Source organism: Dermacentor variabilis, unplaced genomic scaffold, assembly GCF_050947875.1.
Source record: "Dermacentor variabilis isolate Ectoservices unplaced genomic scaffold, ASM5094787v1 scaffold_15, whole genome shotgun sequence".
NCBI lineage: Eukaryota > Metazoa > Arthropoda > Arachnida > Ixodida > Ixodidae > Dermacentor > Dermacentor variabilis.
In genome coordinates, this window is record NW_027460313.1 from 6964307 (window position 1) to 6977738 (window position 13432).

Below are 13432 nucleotides of genomic sequence, written 5' to 3' on the forward strand. Positions count from 1 at the left end.
TGTTCAAAACCAAACAGCGCAGAGACACGTCTTCTTTGTCATCACCCAATCCCACTCTGACCCACTAGGCGGAGTCCGTTAGTGCTCCAACCGTCGTCGTCGTCGTCGTCGTCTGCATAGAATACACGCGTCAATATTATCTAAGAATTTATTTTTCGTTGAATGTATCTGTGCCTCACTTTAATTAAAAAAACGACTTTTTTTCCCCAATGTTGGTTCCCTCCAAGCATAATCGCGCTTCAACTGCTGCTCCCGTAACCACCCTTGCTGATGCCGGCGACAATTTCTTCCGAACCACTTTTCTTCCGAAGCTTCGCGATCTATTTGGATCGACCTTGGCAGGCATGTGTACTCTGCTACATCACATCATGGTACCTGAACTGAAATTTCCATTGCCAAACCCGGCGCAACTAGAGGGTGACGCCAAAATTTCGGTCCAGGTAGCATGATGTCATAAAACAGAGTGCACAGGCACCGCCTCCTTGAGCAGGCGTGGTTTAGCCCAGTGGGTAAGACACTCGGCTTCTGAGCATAGGGTCCGTAGGTTCTAAACTCGTTACCACCAACTTTTTTCCCTTTTACGTTTATTTTATTTTCATACATTATTTATCTTTATAGCTATTACCGATACGAAGTTAGAACGCAAGCGAGGGTTAGGGCGGACAAGGAACGTGCGGATAACACAGGCTTCCGAGAGCGATGGTGACGTTGCCTGGCAAAGGTGCCCTGACGCAACACGTGCGCGCCAGCAAGTCTGTCACCCGCTCTGCTCCGTCGAGCCGTGCGCGTGGCGTGGCGTCGCAGCCAATAGAAATTCAGCTGCAGTTCCAGTGTTACTCGCCGGCTTTTTTTACTCAAAGAGCCATTTGATGCTTTTGCATCAAAAACAGTCAACATTTTCCAAGTCCCCGACTAAGGCGTGCCTCACAATCATGTCATGCTTTTGGCACGTAATAACCTATAATGTTTTTATACTACGGAAATCTCACAAAATACGTCGTGCGCAATACCCAGCACCTACTGTTCTTGCGTGACAGCACGCGAATTGATGTGAATACATCACAAACAAAAGAGAGCCACTAAAAAAAATACGCGAGACACACATTACCGAGAGCCAGGCTGAGCAGTAGCGCAGTGGTGGGCGTGTGGGGATCCAGACTACACGCGGCCGCAGGCGCTTGAGCTTGAACCTCGGGGACGGTTTGCAGTAAAGCTTTATTTTTAGCTGATGATGTGGCTTCACGACAACGGCGACGGGATAATGACGACCGTGGTAGTAGTCATGGGCTTAACGATAGTTTGGACGGACAGACACAAGAAACTGTTTTGGGCATCCGTATTCATTGAGTAGTTCGTACGTAATGGAGGTTCGAATACGAGCTTCGTGCACTTGATCACGGTACTGAGATGTGTTGTTGCTTATTATCTGAGGTGGTTGCGCAGCGAAAAACAATCCCATGGAACAAAGAAAAAGTCCTAGTTTCACCGGAAAGGCATAGGATCGATTGCGATGGAAAATTACTAGGCAGCTATGCCAAGTAAGGATAGTAGTTTTATGGGCCATATTAACTTACAAACTTTCGCTTACTAACCTAAATTAAGAAGCACGGTGTCACGCGCGCACAAGCAAACATCAACACATCTCACTCAATGACCGCGCACACTCGCTGTCAGAATGCGCCAGCGAGGAAGCGTGGCTGCAGTAGCGAGCCAATTGGCATTCTTGCTGCCTTTTGCTTCAGCGCGAACTAAGCGGCGTGAACACAGCGCACAGGCAACTATGAGCACTTGGCGCACTCTGACCCAGCGTAGATTGCTTTCAATATAGGACACACGTGGCCGCGGCATACGCAGCCGCCGCCTGACTAGGACACCCCCCCCCCCCCCACCCTCCCCTGCCCCGGTGCTTTGTGCGCGATCGAAGAGGTCGCGCTACCTCCCCGTTTTCCTGCTTTGCGCGTGCGAGATTGAGCCACCATCGTCGGCTCACCATCGCACGCCTTTATTCACACATGCAGCATACGGCACGTGGCGACGGTGTTCTCCCGCTTGTACTTTTACGGAACATCACGGCTACGCCGACGTCCGACATGCGCTTGCAGTGTCCATACGATTGCTATCTCAACAAGAGAAACAAGGACTTGTGATCCGGACGTTGTTTCGATGTGCACGATCGACATCTACCACATCAATGCTTTTATTCCTCGCTGGTTCCGTAATCCCCGACTCAAATTGAACAAGTGATCTATCGTTATAATGCCTATCAGAAAGCTCGTATGAGTAACTCTGCTTTTTGATAGCTTTATATATGCAAAAATAAAGTTAACAAATGCATAAAAACTTAGACCCTACTTGTTAAAGCAACGACCGTTTCTCAAACTTGTCCTTGCAGCTAAAAATTAGCAGAAGCTGTGTAACCCGCTTCCGATGCTAACCGTTTGCATTTCCTAAGGCCTTGCCCGTACTGACAAGAAAGCACAGCCATACGTATCGGCGTCGACAAATTTGTTTTCGTTGAATCTTTAAGCGTTCTACATGTGTACGGGCGTGAGGTAACTGCTGCGGATAGGTTCAAATGTCGTATGGTGGTCACCAGAACTTTCCCATGTGCGCATAAAGTTTTGCGTGCACCGGGTTAAAGGCGGACATTTATCACTAGTCAGTTACTGTTTGTGCCGAATATCAACTTTTAAATTATATTTTTTGGACATAGTCGTGACTCAATAACTTTGTTTCAGTAGTCACTTACGCTCTGGGGCAGTTATCAGTTGCATTTTGAGCAAAAAAATTATAATCCTTCATACAACACCACATTGGCAACAGGCGGTAAACGCAGGTTCGATATCAGCCATGAAGAATCGTGGTTTGCAGTGGCAGCCTGCAATTACTATTGTGTAATGACATCAGATTTGTACACGTTGCAGAACAATGTTACCAATTACAACTACAATCACTTATTTCAAACATGTAATCGATTACGGCTACTCTTTACTGCCCCACGAAAGTAAGTGAACAAATATTAGAACGTTTTCGATTACATTAACCTTACTTTCCTCACTACTTTTGTTACCGTTGCACAAATGTAGTAAAAGAACGAGCTGGTCTGGCTCTTTCGATGCGTCCTTTGCAGCCCTCCACACTAATTCACTAATTCATTCATATATTCACTAATAATTGTATGTCAAAAGTTTAGGTGGTAATGTTCCTTGGTTTTCCTGTGCGAACATCTTCCAAGACACTGAAAACTCGCTCAATGCGTGTACAAAAGGGCTGTGTAGTAACATACGAACACCTTTCTCACAAGGTTGTGCTTGCTTAATGGGGTGATGTTCGGGTCTATAGATTGTCTATGAAGCGCAGCGCTTCAATGTTGCTAGATCTAAGGCAAGACTCGGGAGGGCCAGTGAAAAATTGAACAATTGCGCTCGGTGATCGTGAAGGTCCGAAGTGGCCGCAGAAGCGCCGCTTTAATTTAATAGCCAACATCTGGTGGACCCCCTCTCGGTGCTCGTCTTTTGTTAGTCATATAGAATTCAATGAATAATTGAAACTGACGGCAGGAAACCTTCACATTCCTTGAAGAAGTGGCCAAATCTGTATTGTGATTCATCACGATGATGCGTGTTATCCATCTCCAGAAATACTCTTACTGCGTTACAGTCAGAAATATAGGTGTATGTGAGTCACGTATTATCGAACCAATATAAACGTGCGAGTTGTACGGCGAACAACTTCTGTCTAAGAGAAGTGATAGACTGCACTAAGCCAGCAATTGAGCAGTAGCTCTTACCGCCCATGAAGGGCGCCTATAAGAGCTTCTAGGAGAGAGGGAGATAAATTTATTAAAAGAGCAAAGCTCAGACGTCGGACTTTCAAGAGAAGTGTGCAAATGTGCAAGCATACCATATTGGGGTGATTCAGTCATGAAGCCATGAACATAGGTAAACAGTGTTAATGGTTTCATCTCTTGGGACTCTGTTGTTCCGCTCAAAGCTGCATCGCCTGTGAAAGCTCGTTTCGTCAAAATGTAACTGGCTGCGAGTAATTCACTACTGCAAAAATAATTAAATTACATTGAGCCTGACTCAGCAAAGAAATGTAAAATTACCAGAAACATAACTGACTACAAGTAATTAACTAACTGTAATTTGTCACGTACAAGTCTGAATCACATGCTGTACACACGATTTCGTCGACAGGTGCTTCTCAATCAAAAACATGCACGATCGGGTAAAGCCCTGTCTAAGACGACAAGAAATGACTAGAAGAAAATATGTTTGTTCAGCTAAAGATGGCTGCTGCTTTTCCTTACACATAGCTGGAGGATCCAAATCGTATGGCTCGTATTTTCATGATGCATCTTACTGCGCGCCATCATCTCAAGGCATTCCATGGGTGAGTTTCGCCATTAAGTCAAGGTAAATCAATAAGATATGATGGGCGATTAACCTAGCCTCAAGTCACGTAACAAATTATGCGCCTTCGACGTCCAAAAAGTGCTCCCAACAAGAGCCGACGCTTCTTTTCTTGTTCGAAAGCGGAAACCAGGTCGATTACGCTGTCAGTAGAGGATCCTTTTTTTTTTTGTTGTAAAACCCGTCGTCATCTCTGGACAGAGGTCGCACTTCTCAAGAGACCCTTCCGCTCTCGTCAAGACCATTAGTTCCATGAACTTACGCACACACCTTCCTAGGGCAATTATCGATGCGCATGAGGAGCAATGCATAAAATCTACAATGTTTCAATGGACCTTGAACTACCTTACAGGCCGTACCATCTCTATGACGACGACGAATGGGAAGACCAGTCGCCATCAAGTAGGCCGCGACGTTCCTCAAGAGCCGTAGTCATTCTCGTGGTCTTTAATGTAACCCTCATTGGACTTGCTGTTATAGTAAAAGAACTCGTCAGAATGAGCTTATACGTTGGCGATATCCGCGTATGGACTTCAGGTGTTTCACGACCACAACTTCGTGCGAGACTGCAACGTTCAGTGTTTGCAACGTCAAAGGGTTTCCGCCTTCGAGCACTACAATTAGCGACAGCAAAATTTGCCGCGCTTGCGTTTACGCGCAATATAATGCATGGATATTGTCACTGTGGTGATGGTGAAGAACACAGTACAGTAGAACTGTCAATCACGAAACAAGATTTTACAGCGAAGCTGTGTATGGCTAGCCGATTCGTCCGTCCGTCCCTCTGTCGCCTGTATGCCAAAAACTCTACCGGCGCAACCCCATGGGCCTGTGCGAAAAAAAAACGGAAAGTGATACGCGCGATTGGCTGTGGCAGTAGTGAGCTCTACAATACAACTTACCGCTCATGACAAATAATCACCCTTCCTTCCAACGCGAAAAAAAATGAGAAAGAGAGGCGTGCGATTGGCTGCGGCAGTAATGAGGTCTACGATACAGCTTACCGATCATGATGAACATTCACCCTTCCTTTCCCAACGCGAAAAAAAAAGAGAAATAGAGGCGTGCGACTGGCTGCGGCAGTAAGGAGGTCTACGATACAGCTTACCGATCATGACGAACACTCGCCCTTCCTGCCAACGCAAAAAAAAAGACAGGCGCGATTGGCTGCGGTAGTAGAGAGCTCTACGATACAGCTTACCGATCATGACGAATACTCACTCTTCCTGCCAACGCGAAAAAAAATAGAGAAAGAGAGGCGCGCGATTGGCTGCGGCAGTAGTGAGGTCTACGATACAGCTTACCGTTCATGGCGAACACTCACACTTCCTGCCAATGCGAAAAAAAGAGAGAGGCGTGCGATTGGCTGCGGCAGTAGTGAGGTCTACGATACAGCTTACCGATTATGACGAATACTCACCCTTCCTGCCAACGTGAAAGAAAATGAAAAAGAGAGGCGCGCGATTGGCTGCGGCAGTAGTGAGGTCTACGATACAGCTTACCGATCATGATGAACATTCACCCTTCCTGTCAACGCGAAAAAAAAGAGAAATAGAGGCGTGCGACTGGCTGCGGCAGTAAGGAGGTCTACGATACAGCTTACCGATCATGACGAACACTCACCCTTCCTGCCAACGCGAAAAAAAAAATAGAGGCGCGATTGGCTGCGGTAGAAGAGAGCTCTACGATACAGCTTACCGATCATGACGAATACTCACTCTTCCTGCCAACGCGAAAAAAAGATAGAAGAAGAGAGGCGCGCGATTGGCTGCGGTAGTAGTGAGGTCTACGATACAGCTTACCGTTCATGGCGAACACTCACACTTCCTGCCAATGCGAAAAAAAGAGAAAGAGAGGCGTGCAATTGGCTGCGGCAGTAGTGAGGTCTACGATACAGCTGACCGATCATGACGAATACTCACCCTTCCTGCCAACGTGAAAGAAAATGAGAAAGAGAGGCGCGCGATTGGCTGCGGCAGTAGTGAGGTCTACGATACAGCTGACCGATCATGACGAATACTCACCCTTCCTGCCGACGCGAAAAAAAAGAAGAGAAAGAGAGGCGCGCGATTGGCTGCGGCAGTAGTGAGGTCTGCGATACAGCTTACCGATCATGACGAACACTCACCTTTCCTGCCAACGCGAAAAAAAAACGAGAAAGAGAGGCGCGCGATCGGCTGCGGCAGTAGTGCGGTCTACGATGCAGCTTACCGATCATGACGATTACTCACCCTTCCTGCCAACGAATATTGGCGAGCTTACAAGCTCAAGCATTGCAAATATGTGTATGTCTGCCACGCTCTACCTCAACTTAGGGCACGATTACTGAAGCACGTGGCTGCCCAATAGACGTTCGCCGCTCTTGCGAACATCGAAGTCTATCTTCGTCTGTTGAGGCGAGACGAACGTCACCCGCTTTAGACGATTCATATTTCATATCTAGGCAGCTCTTTTTCCGAATCTCTATTGCATATTGACTTCACTATTCCTTGAGGTTTCACGGCGGCCAGCATAGCGAGTGTACCAGCAGGGCCTTTGTCAAGACCTGTGGTGCCCCTCTCCAAACCGGGAGATCTATAACGTGACGTATACCATCATGTGGCTTTTGGCAATTTGCTCTATACCATATTTCTACAGATTATACCGCTTCTAAGCATATGCTTAGAACGACGGATACTACTGACAGATCAGCCTCTCTAATTACTTCAACAGGGGCATTCCTAATGCCAAATTTAACGACCTGTAAGCGCTTGCGACTCGACCACCAAACTGCATCAACGGGCGCGGAGAGTGTAGCCATCCGTGAAGCAGTCCGTTTTATATGGTCACGTGGTGGTGACGTGAAGAACACAGTAGCAAATACTGTGAAAGGCAAAACTAACTTTTATTGGGCGAACCTGTGCCCACAAAAACAGGCTACACTTATAGCACAACGATAGCGGCGAACACGGTCGGCGATCGTCGAAAATCTAATCAGCGGGTCAAGTGCGTCGGCTTATACAGCAGTCATCGAATGTTCCAGACTAATCGTTGGGACCCGCATGCCTTCCACAAAGTTCTACAACATTCGAGTCACGCGATGAAGTCAGATAACACAAGGTTCGGCGACAACAGACAGCGGATAGAAGCATCGATAACTTTCCAGAAACTTCGTATACATGCAGACGCGTCCCGCGCTGTGCGATAACATTTGTTAGGCGGCGAAACGTGGTCGCCCGTTAAATATAAGTACACGCGTCAATATCGTACCAGTCGCCTCAAGTCTGGACTACATTTTGTGGCGCGAAACCAGCGCTGCAAATGAAAGATTCTGTCAATAAACGATGCCCTTATTATCTCCCTGCTCGAGATTTAGAATTTCACGACTTCGCTTTGAGAACATGTCATCCTATAGCGTTTAGATGAATTTCTGGGTGCTGTGAATTATAAGAAAATGAGCAGGCTGATGAATTGGCGAAGATAGTCAAAAATAATGCCACGTAAGTGTCCATCCAGTTTTCTTGACCTGGCAATTATGATATACTTTATAGATGATTATACGAAAAAAACTAGAACATGCTGCGCTCTGCAGACTCACCTTCATCTACGCCTTCATGAACTTCACCCGAACATACAACTGAAAATACCGCGCACGATCAAAATAAGTTATGCAAGCTTCCTTCACAGGTTACGACTACATGTGGCATTCACTCGGCGATACCTACACCCTATTGGCTGTGTAGACAGTCTGGACTGTGAGGAACCTGAGACAACTGAACACGTCTTGCGCACTTACCCGCAACATGCTGTACGAAGACTATCATTCCTACGAGATTCGCTCAAGTTTAGCAATCAACCGTTGTCCGAAAAGATTCTATTGGGACCTTGGCCAGATTTCTGTAGCGTGAATTTGTAAAGGCTGTCATCAAACTCTCGCACGAGAGCGCTCTACATTTGACACGTTGAAGAGCCCTTTCTGTTCAAGTTCGCTCACCATCATCTCCACCCTCATCCTGAACACATCGCTCCCTCTATCACTTTTTGCTCTTGTCTACCTTCCTTAATGCTAAACAGCAGATCAGAACATTTATTCAGGCCGTCCTCTCAGCTTTTCTACCATAATGAACGTCTATATTTCTCCTTGTCTGGCTTCATGGCAATTTTTTTTGTCACTCGCGAAGGAGCGACAGCTCAGGTGAGGTTTATGGCAGCGCAGGTAATAACATAATGAAAAGCAAGTGGAATATGTCAGGGTAGCAAGCCTTCATACGTCACAACGAGGTGACAAAATGTTCTGTAAGCAGTATAATTTTTGGCGACTTCCATATTGATAAGCGCAAAAGGGGCGAGTGCTTCCAGAAAACTATAAGAACACTTATTTTTGAAATGCGGCGACATCAAAGCGCTGTCTATTTTGCGCTGGAAACTAGTCTGATTAATCAATGGTGCGTGAGAAATGCTCATACCTCAATGGACAGCCTTCCCTCCTCCTCCCTCATATTTTTTCTGTACGACTTTGTGCAATCCACCGCCTGTGCTTACTTGGTTATTACGAACGGTGCGAACGTATGTTATATGTATATATCGTATGACCATAAATATTGCTTTAAAATGAACTGCGATGCCGCAGTTGTAAGGCTAGATGGAATTTCCGTTAATGCACATCTGTTAAACAAAATCCAAACCTTAAAGTTCTTCCTCTTCGCATGGAAGCTTGACATTAGCAAATATTAGCCAGATTTAGAAGACCGGGCTTTCAAGGGAAACGCGCTAGAACACGCACCGAGATCTTATTACACGTCGCGCACGACCACTTAACATTGATCTGCTTTGCGCTTCCTAAACCTCTGTTGCTATTTGCTGGAAGAACCGTTTTGGCTTAATAATCAGAAATGCAAAGTACCATAAGAGTAGTAGTTCCGTGTTGCGTATAGTGGAAACATCGCTGAGTAATCGAACCCACTCTGAAAACCACTGCATGTACAACCACTGCCTGGAGGACTTAATTTAACTACTCCTCTGGGTCTCGTACTACACGCAGTTTACTTTTACTTCTTATTTTATTTTTCAATTCCAAGATAGCCGTATTCTGTGAATCGTTGAATGCTTCTTTTTCTGCGATAGCAATCAATGGGGGCGATCGAGGGACATTCAAGCCGCCGGCACGACCGCCGCCACCTTTGCCGTGCGTCCCGCATCGGCTGGGCATCCGTGGCACAGGAACCAGAGGTGCGGGGCGCGTTTTGCTTCAAAAGCGACGAAACAAAGTAAACGCTCCACTCGTGTTACCCTTAGTCACCTCCGTGGCGCAGCCAGGGCCGCGTTCTGCCTTCGGCTGCTGGCGTCAGCGTTGTGCACAAGCGAATTAAGCACGCTCGCATCTCTGCTGGGCCACTCCGTATGCGCACTTGTGGAGGCAGAACGGCCAATGAGCGTCAAGTGAATGTTCTCCAATGTTTCGCCGAGCACCGATTTAACGCCGACGGTTTTCCATCAGTCTCAACTCCTTCACCATCGATGTGGGCCGCCTGCAACGCCACTGGAGGCGCTCCTCATCACGTCAGCGTTGTGAGACGCCTGGTACCTTGCCGAGGTGCTGTTCCTTCTGCCCCGCAAAAGTTGACTTGTGTGGTGCCTGGCGCCGGCGTGTCGTACCCGCGCATAGTTAGAACACAGTACAACGAGTTCAAGGACGACGCTAAAGCTTGGTATCGCTGACAATGCTTCACCCCTTCAGGTGAAACTGCCAATCTCCTTTCGTTCGTAACATTTGCTCCTCCTTGTACGTTGTTATTTTTAAGATTTCATTAGGGATCGTAATGAGGCGATGAATTTTACTGCAAATTATATTGCTCGTCCATGGCGGATGCTTGCTTCAATTCTGTCTAAGTACAAAGTTTAGCTACGTTTCTGGCGTTTGTAAAATCTGTTCTATTAGACTTCTGAGGGGCAACTTTGGAGTGGCAGAACGGAGACCCATGCGTTAATTTCTTTTATGATGAACGATCTGAAAAGCCACACGCATGATGTTCAGTTGAGGAGGCTTCGTCGGTGTGACAGTGTATGTTTTTTTTTTTTTAATGCACATCCATAAATTTAAGCTGTATCGCCACCGAGGAAGTTGAGATGGTTCAGCTTAACATGTCACCAGATCATCGGTTTACATGCGTAGGCAGCTGCTGCACAGATTATGTCATAGTATTAAGGTGGAGCATCCGACAGAACCAGATGGCATTTTAGTTTCTGCGCAATGCACCAGGGATGGTGAGAGGTACTTAACATGGACGTAGGCTCCACAAAAGAGACTATATTTTTGCTCTGGGCATGCCACTCATTGACAATGAGACATGATGGGCCGCAAGCATACGCCGGGCCTTCTTATAAGCCGTAGCACAGTGTTACTATACAGACTGTAGAGGAAAAGCTTAGTGAAAAAAAAAAACGCAGTTTCGCCCGAAAGGCGAAGCATCCATTGCAATAGCAAATTAGCAAACGGGCATACGAAGTAAGTATACTACTTTTAAACATTCGTAAACATTCGTAAATATTCGCTTGCTAAATAAATGAATAAGCTTGGTGTCAGCACGCACAGCAAACATGAACACATCACACTCGATGACTGCGGACACTCGCTGACAAATCGCTGGCGTGAGGAAACGCGTCAGCAGCAGCTAACGAAGTGACATTCGTGCTGTCTATCGCTTCTACTCAGAGCGAGCGCCGAGAACACGTAGCATGCTCAAAGCTACGAGCCGCCGACGCACCTAGACGCTGTCCCTAACGCAGATTGCTCTCAAGATACGGCCGCGCTGCCACGCGCAGCCGCCACATGAGCAGTTGCTGCCGGAGAAAACGCCCCTCTTTCTCTCTCCCCTCCTGCCGGCGCCTCGCAACGTTGGGTGCCTCACGCGCGGTAGAAGACGGCGCGCTTCCCCTTCGCATTCGTACCTTTCGCGGGGGCGATATTCGGCCGCGATCGACTGTTGCCCTCGCAAGTTTTCACTCGCGGATATAGCGTAGGGCGCGCGGTGCCGGTGTTCTCGCTCGTGGACTTTATGCTGAACCTACGCCGACACCCACGCTGACGGCAGAAATGCGCTACGAAGCTCATATAATTGCTATTGCAACAAAAGTGGCAATCGCAAAGGGACCGTGGTATTATTACCTCTGATTTCCTTAAGAAAAAAATAAATTATGCAGTTTTACGTGCCAAAACCACTTTCTGTTTATGAGGCATGCCGTAGCGGAGGACTCCGGATATTTCGACCACCTGGGCTTCTTTAAAGTGCACCTAAGTCTAAGTAGACGGGTGTTTTCGCATTTCGCCGCCATCGAAATGCGGCCGCCGTGGCTGGGATTCCATCCCGCGACCTCGTGCTCAGCTGCCCAAAACCATAGCCACTGAGCAACCACGGCGGTTTGATTTTCTTAAGAGGTAAATATAATTGAGGAATGATGCAAAAACAAGAAGTTACACGTAGAACGTGCGTATGCGCAATGTCTAAAGTTCATTCCGTATACCTTTGATATCCAATGGCTATACGTACACCTTTGATGGAAAATGTACGGTGCGCGAAAGCATGCGTTTGCAGGCACCTGAATTACATGGCGCCACCATACTGAGGGAGGCTCGAAAACGCGTTGATTGCGCGTCTCATCTGGACCGCATCTCGTCGTATGCGCCAGCGTACATGCACAGAGTAGCAACATTGCCAGTTAATGTTGCCAATTTTAATACACGGTCGCTATAGGGAGCTCTTCCTCTAGAGTTGATCAGATAACTAACTGTACGTGGCCTAGCTGTCACGAAGCCCGCAAGCTGGCCAGAAGCTAATGAAGCAACTCTTTGAATTGTCATCATTAGTGCGCCTACACCCACATATGTTTTAATTATGTGCGTTAATGTTTGTGTAATATTTGCCGTTATAGATGCGTCCTAAAGCCGAGGATTCATATTCTCTTAGTTGTGTACTATACCGAGGACAGGTGCCCTGGCATTATGATCACTTACCCACCTTATTTCTTTCTTTCTGTACAACAGGCGTGTGTAAGCTTCCGCTGAAGGAAGGAAGCTGCAATGAGAAGATTCCGCGCTATTTCTACAACGTCACATCCGGGTTCTGCGACGTGTTCACGTATACTGGTTGCGACGGCAACAAGAATAACTTCGCTTCGCATGAAGACTGTCTCGCTGAGTGCGAAGGTAGGTTTTTTGTTATTTGTCAGATTTTTCCTTCTATTTATGAATTTGTGACTGCCTAACCCGCTGCTTCCTTTCTTAGGCAGCCATTGCTACCTGTGCTTCATGGCTATTAATACCAAGTGTATCTTGTACTACTGCAACTTCAGCCCTTTCAGTGCTCGTCGTTGCTGATCTAGCAAGCCTTGTTGATTTATATCCTTCTGTAGATCAGCAGTCTTTGCTGAACCTTGCGGAAGCCATTGCTCCAAACCTATGATATTTTTTTTTCAACCGCGCATTTCATTCAACAAATCCTTAGCGTTCTGTCCCGTAGGCGCATATCGACAGCGCTCACAACGCCTTCTATTTCGGCGCGAACTTGGGCTTTGGGATCGAGCATTTACGTCGGGTGCCAACTTGCGCAGAACTGTGTCCCTGCGTGCACCCTATCATATACCAATGGACGCTTAAGGTTTCTCCGGCGAAAGTTGGTTGCCTGTAACTCAAAGCAAAGTGCTATCTCGCAACAAACAGCACTAAACCGATGAATGCATGCCCGGATGTACCGTGTACGTTGTTATGATCGACTTCTCAAATGTGACAGACATTCAGGCGTACGTTCCCACGAAAAGATGTTATGCCTCGTCCCAGAAAAGGCTGTTACGGTAAGCCTGGATCTCGACCTGTCAAGTATGAGAAGCGTTCAAACGGGCGTCCTCATGTCAACATAATTGCACTCTTCTCCGAAACAGCGTCTACCCGTTCTCCCCGAGCCGACACAAAAGGATGGATGAAGAAAGACAAACCGAAGGTCAAGACAGCGTCACCTCGTTTTCCCCGAGCTGAAACAAAAGGA

At 47.0% G+C, this 13432-nt stretch overlaps 1 protein-coding gene across 3 annotated transcripts in view; it reads left to right on the top strand.

Moving 5' to 3' along the window:
- The window catches only part of LOC142567938 (papilin-like), a 604722-nt gene that overhangs the window by 469808 nt on the left and 121482 nt on the right, over nucleotides 1-13432 (top strand). For all 3 annotated transcript variants that reach the window (XM_075678027.1, XM_075678026.1, XM_075678025.1), the window contains one exon: nucleotides 12436-12597. In XM_075678027.1, the coding sequence (XP_075534142.1) occupies nucleotides 12436-12597 (162 nt within the window). The remainder of the gene's footprint in view (nucleotides 1-12435; nucleotides 12598-13432) is intronic.